Source organism: Schistocerca cancellata, chromosome 9 (genome assembly GCF_023864275.1).
Source record: "Schistocerca cancellata isolate TAMUIC-IGC-003103 chromosome 9, iqSchCanc2.1, whole genome shotgun sequence".
Lineage (NCBI taxonomy): Eukaryota > Metazoa > Arthropoda > Insecta > Orthoptera > Acrididae > Schistocerca > Schistocerca cancellata.
In genome coordinates this window covers 394,127,112-394,143,081 of record NC_064634.1, presented here as the reverse complement: position 1 = coordinate 394,143,081, position 15,970 = coordinate 394,127,112, and the positions used below count along the sequence as shown (strand labels likewise).

Here is a 15,970-nt window from a genome sequence, read left to right as displayed (position 1 = left end):
ACATAAAATGTCTTTCCCATGACGTGCCTCTGTCTCCAAGATTTTAAAAGAAAAAGGGTTATGTACTAAGTGCGTGACAAAATGAAAAAGAAAGAAACGAAACGCAAGGGAGCACTTCTGGAACATGAACATACGGCCTCGTTATCCACGGACACCGCCGTCCATCTCCATGGCATGTCTTTTCGCATTGTCGTGCAGGTATCGCTATCTGTTCAATCTTCTGCATGTGGATGTGTCAAATTCATTTCCCATGAATGATCCAGCTGCGGGCCGGATCGTGGATGATGCTCCGCAAGACGTTCGAAAAGTATCGGCTGTACTTAGGATTGTTCACAATAGCACAATGACGATCGTTTAAATAGTTCCAGAAATCTATGACATCACCTCTCTAAACAAATAATAAATCGCGTGGTCTCTGAGCTGAGTGAGGACATTGCCTTTCGTCCCTGGGTATCCGTTTGGCCACCAGGGTCGACACATACAGAAACAGTTCACCCATAGATTTTGCTGTGTCACTTTATGAATAACAGAATATGTGACACGGAAGCTTAAATTATTTACACCGCTCAGGAACCGTAGCTCTTAGTGTCTGACATAAAAATTTCAACTTGATACATCTCTCCGTTCCTGAGAAAAGCAGTCTTAACAGTCGGACAACAAAGCGATCTTATCGACGACTTAGATGCGGAATCCTGTAAATAGGTCCGTTTCATAATTATCTAACTAACACGGTTCCTCCTGAAAGTCCAGATTAAAAAGCCTTATATAAACTAATTTTCATCAATGATTGTGCATTATATATTGAAGCTCATACCAAAGACTGATAACCAATATTTCTGTATTTGAAATAATTTGTTTCGTTAATTAATTCCAACTGTGGATGAAGCACTTATTATCGTTGCTTCCAGAATCTAAAAAATGTTATCTTTAATTACTAATATTTGTTTCCGTTACTACCACCAATATTAGGTATCTCCCTGAAATTACATTTTTTCGGGTTAGTTAATAACAATCTTCAAATCGTCTTTCGGTTTCCAGTGTGACATGAGAGGACCTGTAAATGCGGTTAAAGTCAACTCCTTTGCAGCTCAGTGAATTACCTAGGTCTGCTTAATACACTGAAGCCTGGAGTGCCATAACACGTTGGAAAACGAAAGAAAAATGACCAAACGCAAGTTACAGTTCTGTCATAATTTAAAATGGCCCATAACAACCACTACGACACATATAGAATCTTGAATGGTAGGAAAAAATAGCTTTAAAAAAGATTTTTAGTTATCATTATAGACAAACTTAAATTTTATAATCGCACGCTGCAATTGTACCCTCGCGTATCACTGGTTGAAATCAAATAATCCTATTGCGTCTTTTACGCCTCTGATTGTTATTTGATTTTCTATGTACAATGTGTACCAAGGTCATTAACTACTTCATAGTAACGACGTAACTTCAAATATACGAACGCAGTATCGGGTTTTTTTCCCGCTTGAGTACACCAGAGCTAAAGTATTTAGTAATGTTCTGTACTTATATAGTGAAGCAAATATTCAGCAATATTGTGGCTTTTTTTTCACAGTAATCTGTGAATCTACTGCAAATGTTACTACTTACGATTTAGGTACAGTGGTCCAGACACTCTTGACCTTGTACATCGTCGAACAGATGCCTGGCGTCCATACGTTTCGGCATTTGGTGTTAAGGCAGTGCTGCTGGGATAAGTTAGGTGCCAGACGAGTTACGGCCGGTTATTTTCGTGTACCTCACTGAGTCACTTGACTCACAAGCTTTCAGATGAATCTTAGTTATTTCTTCCTAAAGAGGGTAAGGAAGAGTATTCATGTGCCACGCTCAATAAATTGGTTTTATGGTAACTAACGTCAGTAGTGCTGTAGCTTCTGGCAGGTTCCAGGCAGTCGTCGCGTCTGTTATTTGTTCATACTGTTTATTTTACCTCGGCGTATGAACCTGATAATTATGTTGTTTACGAACGAACCTGCATTTCTTTCTTCAAAGAAAAGACGTCAAAATGCTCTGCTAACAGTATGTTGATAATACCAATAAATATCCATTTTCTGTATTTTTTTTTCAGAACTGTCATCTCTTGCTTCGCTTGTGTCCTTACTGTTATAATGAAAATAAAGGCATTGTTTGCATTTGCCTCTATCAGGTAGCGAAAGTTTTACAATTCATACTCCAAACTTAGTTTTCGAGTAAAAAGATTTCTTTACAATTATGTTGTCCCACAAACAACCTACTCATCTGCAATGTCACACGATTAGCGGTCTTTATTAGTTAACTAGACTTCTCCCCGCGGCTTCACACACGTATCCCTTCGACACATACAGTGAACACACTTCCTCCTCCCCTTCTCCATGTCGCCGTCCTCCTGCCTCGGTCTGTCCTTCTCAGCCGCCGGCCGCGGTGGCCGTGCGGTTCTAGGCGCTGCAGTCCGGAACCGCGAGGCTGCTACGGTCGCAGGTTCGAATCCTGCCTGGGGCATGGGTGTGTGTGATGTCCTTAGGTTAGTTAGGTTTAAGTAGTTCTCAGTTCTAGGGGACTTATGACCTAAGATGTTGAGTCCCATAGTGCTCAGAGCCATTTGAACCATTTTGAACCTTCTCAGCCTCTATCCATCCCATCTCCCCAGCCATATCTACCATCTCCCCTTCCTCTTACCATGTACTCCTCCCCATCACTCTTCCTTGTTTTTTTTTTAAATTAACCTTTGCTATTGTATTTGCTGGTTTACAGCAGGTTACTAAATTTTTTTATATTTTTGCCGTTCCTGGCGTGTAAGTTCTTCAGCCGTGTTTGTGGTCGCTTGCCTTAAAATTCTAATTTGGTATTTGTATTTACGCAGTAAGCCTTTAAAACCTTATTTACTGCCATTCCTGGCGTCTGATGCCTTCTGCTGTGTTTGTGGTGACTTGCCTTTAATATTTCAATGCCTGTAATTTGAAGGTTGTAACAAGTTTTAAACAAGTCTTAGTTTACTGCCATTCCTGGCGTGTAAGGCCTTCTGCCCAGATCACAGTGGCTTGCTTTTAAAACATTATCTGCTGTATCTGTATTTAATGGTGATTTGCTAAATTATAACTCACTGAGGACATTATTATTTACACAGTTGTTTAGTCCTTCATTAATAACGTGTGGTATTTTTTATTTATTGTTGAGTCTGGAATTACTGGTTTAAAATAAACTGTGTGCAACTTTAAAAGGCAACCAATAGTAACTGATTACACCCCCGGCCACAAGCGTAACAGAATCCTGCTTTCCTTGACTTCCAGGTTTCATCTACGTGTCTACATATTTGCAGCCATCTGTCACTGGAGATCTCAGAACTGTAGCGTTTAACGCGGCAGTGTGTAACATAATTATCTCGGAGCGTGAGAACAGCGTGCTGCAATCAAGTTACGAAGTCGATGAGTTCGTCCGCACCTGGAACACCCTCCCTTTCAGCATGACAATGCCTGACCACACAAGAGCACTGCGACGTTTGTAGCAATGTAACCATCCGGCGCTTGGGTTCACTGTCATTGACGGTCCTCCATACAGTTCCGAGTTGCCCATCCGATTTTCATCTCCTTCCAAAACGTAAAGAATATATTTTACAGTGGCGGCATCAACAGACTGGTCTCTTGTAGGGAGAAAAGTGTTCGTCGCAAGAGTCACAATGTTGAGAAACAAATATGTAGAAGAAGAAGAAGGAGGAGAAGGAGATGGTACCGCCACAGCGAGGTCATTAGAGACGGAGCACAAGCTCGGATTAGGAAGGAGGGGGAAGGAAATCGGCCGTGCCCTTTCAAAGGAACCAACCCAGCATTTGCGTGAAACGATTTAGGGAAATCACGGAAAACCTAAATCAGTATGGTCAGACGCGGGACTGAGCCGTCGTCCCCACGAATGCGAGACCAGTGTGCTAACCACTGCGCCACCCCGCTCGGTACAAATATGTAGACATGAAGAATAACGATGTACAGTGTGAATAACGGTTGTTTTATTTAAAAATATTTAAAAGTTTTCATATAAAAAATTCGGAGGCATTACTTTTCAACACGCCTTTGAATATGCTCTAGCTTAACACAACGTAGGATAATTTTTTTTTTTTTACAAAGGTCATCGTTCATGTCGGCACTTACAATTCCATCATCACGTGATACCCTATCTGGCGGTGCACATTGAACACTGCTAGCATGTAATCCCCAAAGGCACTCTGTGTATTTCCCCACACTTCGTTGTGTTTCATGTCTCGCCGTACTCCTCCTCTTCTTGTAAGTTTTTGTTTTACGTATTGGCTTATTAGACTTACTACTATCGTTACAGTTTCACAGTAGGCAATGAAGGATTGGAGATAAGAAAAACAGCGATAACCGCATTTTGGTTCAAGTCGAACACCGCTTCTGCACGCTACTATCCTGCCCCTTCTATCGTATCTTGCACATCTAGGGAACCACATTTTTTCTTCAAGAGATGTCGTCTGATTGTATAGTCAGTGTTGCTACCTGAATTGTGGGTGTTGTGTTACATAGCCCTATCATTTATAGCAAAACGTTTGTCGTTCAGCATTCGCAGTCTTGCCACCTTCTGTGCCACTGCCAGCTTGTGGACTTGCTGAAACTCGTGTTACAGTTTCCTGCGACCGATAAATGGAGACTCTGCGTCTTAACTTTTCTATACCTTTTTTGTGACATGATATACAACAAGTCGTTCTGCATCTAATTATTCGACATTCAGACGGCATGGTCCGTTCACCGTTTCTGAGAGAAACCGCGGTAGCTTAATCTTTAGTAAGCTTAAATCCAGATTATCGCTGTACATCATAAGTAATTCAGTCATACAGAAGAGCTATCATGACAGAAGCTTCGTACCGCACAGAGAGTTTCGCAACTAAACGTAATAATACACTCCTGGAAATTGAAATAAGAACACCGTGAATTCATTGTCCCAGGAAGGGGAAACTTTATTGACACATTCCTGGGGTCAAATACATCACATGATCACACTGACAGAACCACAGGCACATAGACACAGGCAACAGAGCATGCACAATGTCGGCACTAGTACAGTGTATATCCACCTTTCGCAGCAATGCAGGCTGCTAGTCTCCCATGGAGACGATCGTAGAGATGCTGGATGTAGTCCTGTGGAACGGCTTGCCATGCCATTTCCACCTGGCGCCTCAGTTGGACCAGCGTTCGTGCTGGACGTGCAGACCGCGTGAGACGACGCTTTATCCAGTCCCAAACATGCTCAATGGGGGACAGATCCGGAGATCTTGCTGGCCAGGGTAGTTGACTTACACCTTCTAGAGCACGTTGGGTGGCACGGGATACATGCGGACGTGCATTGTCCTGTTGGAACAGCAAGTTCCCTTGCCGGTCTAGGAATGGTAGAACGATGGGTTCGATGACGGTTTGGATGTACCGTGCACTATTCAGTGTCCCCTCGACGATCACCAGTGGTGTACGGCCAGTGTAGCAGATCGCTCCCCACACCATGATGCCGGGTGTTGGCCCTGTGTGCCTCGGTCGTATGCAGTGCTGATTGTGGCGCTCACCTGCACGGCGCCAAACACGCATACGACCATCATTGGCACCAAGGCAGAAGCGACTCTCATCGCTGAAGACGACACGTCTCCATTAGTCCCTCCATTCACGCCTGTCGCGACACCACTGGAGGCGGGCTGCACGATGTTGGGGCGTGAGCGGAAGACGGCCTAACGGTGCGCGAGACCGTAGCCCAGCTTCATGGAGACGGTTGCGAACGGTCCTCGCCGATACCCCAGGAGCAACAGTGTCCCTAATTTGCTGGGAAGTGGCGGTGCGGTCCCCTACGGCACTGCGTAGGATCCTACGGTCTTGGCGTGCATCCGTGCGTCGCTGCGGTCCGGTCCCAGGTCGACGGGCACGTGCACCTTCCGCCGACCACTGGCGACAACATCGATGTACTGTGGAGACCTCACGCCCCACGTGTTGAGCAATTCGGCGGTACGTCCACCCGGCCTCCCGCATGCCCACTATACGCCCTCGCTCAAAGTCCGTCAACTGCACATACGGTTCACGTCCACGCTGTCGCGGCATGCTACCAGTGTTAAAGACTGCGATGGAGCTCCGTATGCCACGGCAAACTGGCTGACACTGACGGCGGCGGTGCACAAATGCTGCGCAGCTAGCGCCATTCGACGGCCAACACCGCGGTTCCTGGTGTGTCCGCTGTGCCGTGCGTGTGATCACTGCTTGTACAGCCCTCTCGCAGTGTCCGGAGCAAGTATGGTGGGTCTGACACACCGGTGTCAATGTGTTCTTTTTTCCATTTCCAGGAGTGTATTTACGTCGTTATCTAGCATGAAAGGTTCTATACCAACAGGCTGCAAGTAAAAACCTCGATACTACGAGTGTATTGCCACTGGAAATGACACAGTGAACAGGGTATGGCTAAGGAGTCGTATGGCATTGTTGCACCCCGCGGGATTTAGCAGAGCGGTCTACTGCGCTGCAGTCATGGACTGTACGGCTGGTCCCGGTGGAGGTTCGATTCCTCCCTCGGACATGGGTGTGTGTGTGTTTGTCCTTAGGATAATTTAGGTTAAGTAATGTGTAAGCTTAGGGACTGATGACCTTACCAGTTGAGTCCCATAAGATTTCACACACATTTGAACATTTTTTGTCACTGTTGCCTGTAGAAGCTGAGATGTTGTTTAATTGGAAAAGGATTTCTTGTTTCACATACAGTGGCCTTTATTCTTGCGATATGTGAGAGCTGTTTTTTAAATGTATCTGTTGAGAATAAGTCACTGTTTGGATATAAAAGGCGTGTTTTTTAAGCAAGGTCCATGTTGTTGTAGACACTAGTAGTTTTTGTCACAAGGAACCTGTCTGCTGCAGAAATTCAGCGACAGATATGCGAAGTGTACGGTGATGCTGTTATGAGTGAAACCAAAGTGCGTAAGTGGGTACGAGAATTCAAAGATGGCCGCCACAACGTCCATGATGAGGTCAGCCCTCGTCGCCCTTCTCTGATTACAGATAATTTGGTGGATTCGTGAGAACAGGCGCTCCACAATAACAGGTCTCTCAAACGAAGTTCCTGACGTGTCGAGATCTGTGCTTTACAAGATTGTTTCTGAACTCCTAAAGTTTAGGAAACTGTGCTCCCGTTGGGTCTCGAAACTCCTAACAGAGGACCACAAAAACCAAAGATTTGAGTGTGCGATGAAGTTCTTGTCTGTTATCACGAAGAAAGTGACGGCTTCTTGAGTCAGATCGCAACTGGAGACGAAACATGGGTTTCGCATATCACGCCCAAATCGAAGCAACAGAGCATGGAATGGAGACACACACACTCGCCTGTAAAGATGAAGGCCAAACAGACTCTGTCCCAGTGCAAAATCATGTCGTCGGTGTTTCGGGTTAGGCATGGTGCTTTGTTGGTCGACTTCATGCAATGAGTAACCACTATCAATGCAGAAACATACTGCAAACCCTGAGAAAGCTACGCAGAGCGATTCAAAACAAAAGACGCGGCATGTTGACACAGGGAATTGTCCTCCTCCATGGCAATGCAAGACCTCACACTGCAGTTCAGACCCGATAGTTATTGGACAGTTTTGGCCGGAAAGTTTTAGACCACCTACCCTACAGTCCTGATCTTGCACCGAGCGATTACCATTTGTTCCTCCACGTCAAACAACACCTCAGTGGCAACCATTACAATGTTGACGACGACGTGAAAACGGCAGTGAACTTTTGGGTATCAGAACAGGTGGCAAGTTTTTATTAAGAGGGTATTTTAAAATTGGTTGAGAGGTATGATACGTGTTTCAACAAACCTGGCTACTATGTCGAAAAATAGAGTGAAGTATGTACTTTCTGAAAATAAATTTAGTTTTCTGGAATAACCTGTCGCTGTGTACTCATGTTCAAACGGACCTTACTTAAAAAACACGCCTTGTATATGTGGTGTTATGTCATGTTTCAGTTGTACGATAATGAGACAGGAGAGAACTTGAACCTGGCCCCGACATGTAGCTCATTTCTCTGAAATACTACCAAGAGGTCAGCCAAGCTAAACGTCCTAATATGAGGGACGTAACATCAACAGGGTTGCGTCGTCACACTTTATGAGACACTCAGGAGATATCTGGTATTGTTGCCGGTCACTGGCACAAGATCTGGTGATAAGGGAGCATCTTTAGTCACCTTGTTGGCGAAACACTTGCTATCTCCGAGACGAGCTCCGTATCAAAGGAATACATAAACGACCTCCGCTGTGAAGGGGGTCCTCCATCGAGTAGCTGCATGATATTCTATGCAAAATAAGATCCATAATATATGTGTGTCTCATTTCTAAATATTAAAGCTGTTGCCGACGCAGTATAAGCTGCTTATCCACAACAGTGTAAAACTAAGATAGACGAAACTTATTGAGTGTAGCGTGGATCAGGGCCTGAGTGGGAAATGATGAGTGTGTAATAAATAAATCTGAAATTGAATTTCTCCACAGTTATTTTTATTTGACTACTGAAGTATTAAAGCCAGTATTATACAATATTAGTAACACAGAAGGCACTAGAACATTGTCAGAATGAATTTGCAGAACAGTTCATCTTCCTTATCCAGCATAGGGGAGAACTCCAGCGGCGGCAGCATGTGGGTAAGCCCCGGCAGTATACGGGTAACCGCTTATCCCTGCCGTGTAGGGGTAGGCGCCAGCAGCGGTGTAGGGGTGGGCAGCTGCAGTGTAGGGGTAGGTACCAGCAGCGTAGGGATATGTTCCAGCTGTGTATGGGTATGTTTTGGCTGTGTAGGGGTAGGTTTTAGCTGTGTAGGGGTAGACATCAGTCAAGGGGTTGTAGGCTGCCGAATAGGGATAGGCCCCTGTGTAGCCCAGGGCGGAGTAGCGGCCAGTCACGCCAGAATAGTATGGGTTGTAGGCTGCCCCTGCAAATAAAACGGCACACTATTACCAACAGGGTAATGAGACAACAGTATGGGAGGCATAAATATCCATACATTAGTTAGGTGTCTTTAGTATAATGCGAAATAATAATCTAGTATTAGAAATTATTCAATAAATAATTTTACTCTGTGTCGTATGCAAAGGAAATATAAATGAATTGGAAACGTTAAATTACATGACTTCTAACTGGTATTGCACTCATATTAAAACGAAATGACGCTTTATTGTAAGTAGTATTTGCAGCATATCTCTGCGTTATGTTAATCCATTTTTTATTTCCCTTGTAATGCTGGCATTACCATTACAACAAAGATACATTCTGCAGCTGGTATCCTGACATAAATCTGGAACTAGTTAAAACACAAAAACAGAAAGACGCTATAGATTTCAAATTTCGTTCTTCATCTTCATAGCCTGATACAACTGTCCCATCCACCTTTCCGAAACTGACGCTGTGCCTGCTGACGACTGATGTATGCTGTTTCTCTGATGTAACACATAGTCTTACTGTCTGCATGGTTTTTTATATGCTTTGTTATACTTTCCCTAGAGTCACAGAAATCCTAAAACAGTTGCTACATGTTGCACTATACAACATGAGCCTATTTGGAACGTTATGCCAAGTATATACTCAGGGAATTCCTCATTTATTCTTTCTAATAAAATATTTGACTTTCACAATAATAATATCATGCATTGAAAAGAAATGGAAGAGTAAATTACAATCTTTCTCACCGCGAACTATACGTTCTACTACAAGCACAGTCGTTCAGCCAGTCCATCTTGAAATACTGTCTGACTACAGATAGCTTTAGGTTTCCATTAGCTATTGAACAAAGGACTAATGATATTTCATTGCCCTCAGTTAACGACAAAAATCTCATGCGATATTCTTCCGCCTCGTTTCTATTTAGTTTAACATAGTGGAGGACACTTTTCCAATTAAGAAAATGGACGACAAACAATCTACAAATTTTGACAGGATTTTAATGTCGACTAGCAGATTTCCTCGATGAAGATGATCCTTATTCAGAGTAATTTTCTTTTAAAAAAATCAAAGATTTTGTATTGTTAATGACAACATGAGCTATTTTATTATTGTTTAGTTAGTATCCTAATATCACATTTTATCAGTGTGACCATTACACCTCAAGAATGTTCATAATATAACCCTCAATTTACATGCCGAATTTTTCAGTATTGCTCCTCTCAGCTTAACTTATTGAGCGTTTGTGTTCCACGAGCAATTTTTCACTGCAATATCTAGCCATTTCTCCTCTACTTCTTATTTTGTATCAGTTTGCACTTATATTGTGTCATAGCCGCTGTGTTAGAATAATAATACTCCCCGAAATCACTCTCGTTAATAGGTGGAATCAAAGATAAAAACTGATCTATTTTTGTAAACCTTGTTTATGAATTAGTAGATTCTCATATGCGAAGGGAAGAAAATGCGATTTGGAAACGTAATATGGGTCATAGATATATCATTGCACGAATGCCCGTGTCTTTCCGAGTGACTGAAAGGAAGATTGTTGTAAGCGTCTGATACAGTTGTTAAATATTCATCTGGTGACCATAACTGTTGATCGCTGAGTGTACAAAGAATCATTCTCCCACCAGGATATCGCGTTCTGTACTAAGCGAGAGCAGCAACGTCATTAGTCACTTGTTCTGTGATTTCTAACATCTGTGTTCGCCTCCAGTTTTTGTCCTCCAGGGTTTCTTCTAGATTCACGGAAGCTGTTCCCTGACATCGTCAATTACACCCTAACATCATAATCTTTTCTGTAGATGGTGTGTACCATTGTGTATTGTATTGTGTATTTGAACTGGGAACCTAGGAACGACGGAGAGGCTTCGTCCCGCCGTAGCCCTCAGTGGTTCACAACCCCACAACAGGCCACAGCAGTACTCCCACCCCACCGCCGCCCACACCGAACCCAGGGTTATTGTTTATTGTGCTGTTCGTCCTGCAGTGCCCGCCCCCCTCCCTCCCCTCCCGAGGCGGAATAAGGGGAACCACCCCGCATTCGCCAAGGTAGGTGGAAAATAGTCTTAAAACCCTCTACAGGCTGGCCGTCACTCTGGACCTCGACACTGATCCGGCAGGTGGACTGGTGCCGGGGACTGCCACGCCTTCCCACTCGGGAAGCAGCGCGTAAGACCACGTGGCTAGCCGGGCTGGCTGGTGTGTACCATGTAACATTTTCTTCGGCGGTTCTGCTAAGAACAGAGAGGTGCTCGGTTTGAAGTTAGAGTAAGATGGAGATGCAGTATTTCTCCTGTGCTGTGTAACATGTCTATTGAAAATTCAATTAAAAGACAAAAGTGTCACAAGCGGAATTAAAATTCAGTGTGAAATTGTGCGAATGATAAGATTCATTAATTAAATTGATTGTGTGAAAGTGTTAGAGAATAGATGAGATGAGATTAGCGACAAACCTAGTACCAAAATTGGAGACAAAGTGGCTGGCGAAGCGAAGGAGTTCTGTTCCGTTGAAAGAAGATTTACGCACGACGGAGGAAGCAAGGAGGTTACCGAAACGGACTAGCGCAAACGAGGAGAGCAATCTTCACCACAGTAGGTCTACCACTACGGAACACTGGACTTTACCAGAGAAAGTAATTTCTGAGAACCGCATATGGAATACAGCATTGTACAAAAGTGAGTCATGGGTTTCCAGAAAACCAGAGGTAAAGATCGTATTACAGGAGAATGCTGAAAACTAGGTCGTTTGTTAGAATTAGAAATGGGGGTGTTCATTGCAGAATTGGAATGATAAGCAATATATTGAATCCACTAATTATATGAAGAAACAGGGTGATATGGTATGTGTTAAGACTCAGGGGAATGACTTCCATGATACGAAACGGAAGAGCGCAAAAATAATACCGGGAGATTGAGACTGCAATGTATGCAACAAATAACTGAGAATGTTAGGTGCAAGTGCTGGTCTGACAAGGGAGATGCATGACTTCAAACGCGCAAATGCGCTTTCAATATAAATCGTTCATCCCAAAAACAGTGGAATTAGCCATTCGCATTCAAGACGCAACTGTTTTCTGCTATTGTCATTTCTGGTCAGGCCATAAAGATCGTACTCTGCTAGGTGAATGTTTTCCGAACAAGAATGTTACGCTCAAGGCAGTGCTACCGCATTCAACAACGTTCTGATGTGTACTTGTTTAGGCAACATGAGTTTCACATGAAAAGGATCGTTGATTATCTGAGACTACAACGTGAAACACCACAAGTAAAGTTACGTGAACGTCATTTCATGATCAGTCTGCAGCCTGTGTTATCCAGTCAACTTTTATGCAGTGACGAACAAGCCTACTTTACACTGACGTGGCAAAAGCCAGATTAAGACATTTACATACCAATATCATCGTTTGAAAATGTAATTCTGCGGCGTTTGATATTGGACTGCTTACTCGCAGACATGATACTGAATGAGAGATGAAAACAGAATTTAGTCAGACATGCATGTTATTCCGTTCCAGTTTGTTTTGACCACTTCAGTGAAAAGGCACCTACACCTTGAAGACTGAATAGATGTGCACCTCTGGTCAGGTCAGCAGAAAAATTTCAAATAGAGCAGTTATTTTAAGCAGAGGGAAGTATAACCATCAGTCACGACATTGCAATGCGTGTTTTTTTGGTTCTACCAACAATATCTAGTTTCTTCGCGTTACCCGAATTCCTATCTTAGACTTCGAGCAGGTGAACATTCAAATGCCTCTCATGGTAAAAGTCGCAGTTTTGTATGCGAATGTCTCAAACCAGTGGTTTTGAGATAATCGATTAATATTTTAAACACGGCTTCCTGGTGTTATGAGCTTTCAAGATCTCCTACTTCTTTCTCAAAATATCTATCAGAGGAAGAGATTAGCGCAAGGAATGATATCAACGTGGACCGTCACGAACCATCAGAATGGTGATGGTCCGAGGAATAAAAGAAAAAACTCATTAATGCAATTTATGATTAATTGATATTTAGATGTTGAGGTTTACACAATGTCTAACGCAATCGGTTAATAAAGAAGTGGGATAAAATGAAAACGCACATACACTCTAAGGGCGAAAAGAAAGTAGCACCACGAAGGAATTGTTCGACGGCAAAGAAATGTAATTTGTATGTACAGACAAACAAATGATTACGACTTCAGAAACATTGTATGATTTATTCAAAGGAAATGGCTTCACAAATTCATCAAGTTTGTTTTGTCCAGTTGGTACGTTATATCTTCAAAATCCCAATCTGTTTGGAGGGTCCTACCCATAATGCTCCAAATTTTCTCAATTGCGGATAGATCCGCAAGTCTTGCAGGCCAAGGTAGAATTTTGGCAAGCACGGAAACAAGCAGTAGAAACTCTCGCTGTTTGTAGGCAGGCATTATCTTGTTGAAATGTAAGCAAAGGATTGACTAGAATGAAGGGCAATAAAACGTGACGAAGAATATCGTTGACGTACCGCTGTGCTGTGAGGGTGCCGCGGGATCCTGGTACGAAAAGGAATATACCCCAGACCATCACTGTTAGCTGTCAGGCCATATGGCAGGCGACATTTGGTTGGTAGGCCACTCTGTCCGGGTCCTCTCCAGACACATCTTCACTGAAGCTTGTCAGATTAAAACTGTGTGCCGGACCGAGGCTCGAACTCGAGACCTTTGCCTTTCGCGGGCAAGTTTGGAAGGTAGAAGACAAGGTACTGGCAGAAGTAAAGCTGTGAAGACGGGGCGTGAGTCGTGCTTCGGTAGCTCAGTTGGTAGAGCACTTGCCCGCGAAAGGCAAAGTCCCGGGTTCGAGTCTCGGTCCAGCACACAGCTTCAATCTGCCAGGAAGTTTCATATCAGCGCACACTCCGCTGCAGAGTGAAAATCTCATTCACGTCTTCACTGGTCATCGACGGTCACTTGGAGCATGCATGACTCATCGCCGAAGACAATTCTACTCCAGTTAATGAGACTCCAGGCCAAAGACGTGTCTGGAGGTACCCCAGACAGCCGTGGGATACAAACCTGAATGTCCGCCGCCATGCGTCCCGACTGCCAGGATGATGGTCTGGGATGCCATTTATTTTCATTGCAGGACCACTTACGTTGTCACCTGCGGCACCCTAACAGCACAACGGTACGTCGACGATATTCTACACGCAGTTTTGTTGCCTTTCATGGCAAGCCGTCCTTGCCTTACATTTCAGCAAGGTAATGTTCGCGCGCTTACGACTATAGCTTCTATTGTCTGTCTTCACGCTTGGCAAACGCTGCCTTGGACAGCAAGATCTCCGGATCTCTCCCCAACTCAGAACGTTTGGATCACTATGGGCAGGGCCCTTCAACCAGCTCGGGGTTTTGACGATCTAACGCCCCAACTGGACAGAAGTTGGCATGACATTTCTCAGGAGGACACTCAACAACTCGGTCAATCAATGCCAAGCCGAACAAGTGCTTGCATAAGGGCGAGAAGTGGACCAATGCGTTACTAACTTGTTCAATTTGTGAAACTCATTCTCTTGAATGAATCACCCAACTTTTCTGAAATTGTAATAGTTTGTTTGTCTATGTACATCACATCTATCAGTTCCCGTCCCATTCGGATAATTCCTTCGAGGTGCACTTCCTTTTTCTTTCTTCTTACCGTTTACAAAAGGGCAGGAAAGGCGCATATGAAAACGTATGTATCTCGTATGAACATATTGTACACGTTATTACATCTAACGTAAGATGATTTTAGGAGTTCCGTACCTGTAACCAGGGGGTCGACCGCCTTCTTGGATCTCTGGACGCTGGTGTCTTCGGCAGGGGTGGCCAGGGCGAAGCCCGTCACGGCACACAGCACTAACACCTGAAACACACAGTGCTAGGATCGCCACGGGTTCTGCAAGATAAAACTACAGCAACTTATTAATACAGGGGCAGGGGACCCAGTTACAAGAAATCGGCATCCGGCAAAATCCGAGACCAACTCGGTCGGCGACGTCCTGTAAGAGGAATATGCGATCGCTGACAGTCACAAACCACAAACAAACTCTTCTAACAAACAGGTGTTTCTGTGATAACAGGGCAAAATTAGTTGTTATAGAGAAGTAGAAGACAAACAAAATATGACCAAAAATTTCAGCCAGCAAGCGATCCAGTCCAGTCTTTCAGTCTAAGAAGTTTCCGACAGTAAGAGGATTGTAACAACAACCTTGAAGTATCCAGGAACAGAATAAAGCACCCTTATGACTCGTAGGGAACGCAAAGGACAGAACTGGAGTAACACCTGTGGATGTAGTGATGAGCGCTTTGTGCAATCTTTAATGGGGACACAGTGAATGTGCTGGACTCTTAGGCGTGGTTTCATGGCACCTATTTTCTTAAGTTTAAGAGTTTTTACGTAGCTTTAATATTTTCTTAGTTACGTGTGAGTGACAATAGTTAATATTCGAGCAGAGTGACTAAGATTATTTAAGAGCAAGTAGAAACTAAATCTTCAAGATCTATTACAAACTATGTCAGAGAGTGACGAAAGTTTTTTACAGTGTTGTATAAGTGAAGAAACAATTAGACTTTGGAATTCTCATCCACATTCGCATCACATTCGTTTGCATATTTGATTCTCATTCTGATTACTGTTCATAGCTGAATTAATATACCAGTGAGTGTATGTTGAAAATATAATATGAAATCAAAATATTATTCAAAGTTGTGTGTTTCATTTATGGAATTCCAGTCACAACTTAATTTCAAAAGTATTGTGAGACAAGTGGCATATGTTAAAGACGAGACTTTTGTGGGAGACTTTTTGGCCGGCTTCGCCGACATTTAATTGTACTGTATATCTGAAAAAGTCGTCTGCAATTTTCGAGGTTATTTTTAAGAAGTTTGATGATTTTCCTGACAAGTGTGACGGTAAAATATTTTCAATGACGTTACTCCTATCCGACAAGCTAAAATCACAGGTAACTTTGGCTTGGAGTCGACCTATTTTATGAAAGACATTTATTAACATTAATTATGGCAT

At 43.4% G+C, this 15,970-nt stretch overlaps 1 protein-coding gene across 4 annotated transcripts in view; it reads right to left on the bottom strand.

Moving 5' to 3' along the window:
- LOC126100828 (uncharacterized) overlaps positions 1 to 15,970 on the bottom strand; it is a 100,332-nt gene that overhangs the window by 21,703 nt on the left and 62,659 nt on the right. For 3 of the 4 annotated variants that reach the window (XM_049911480.1, XM_049911479.1, XM_049911478.1), the window contains exon 2: positions 14,710 to 14,809. The exons of the other annotated variant lie outside the window; for it this stretch is intronic. In XM_049911480.1, coding sequence (XP_049767437.1) covers positions 14,710 to 14,809 — 100 coding nt within the window. The remainder of the gene's footprint in view (positions 1 to 14,709; positions 14,810 to 15,970) is intronic. 4 annotated transcript variants of the gene reach the window in all.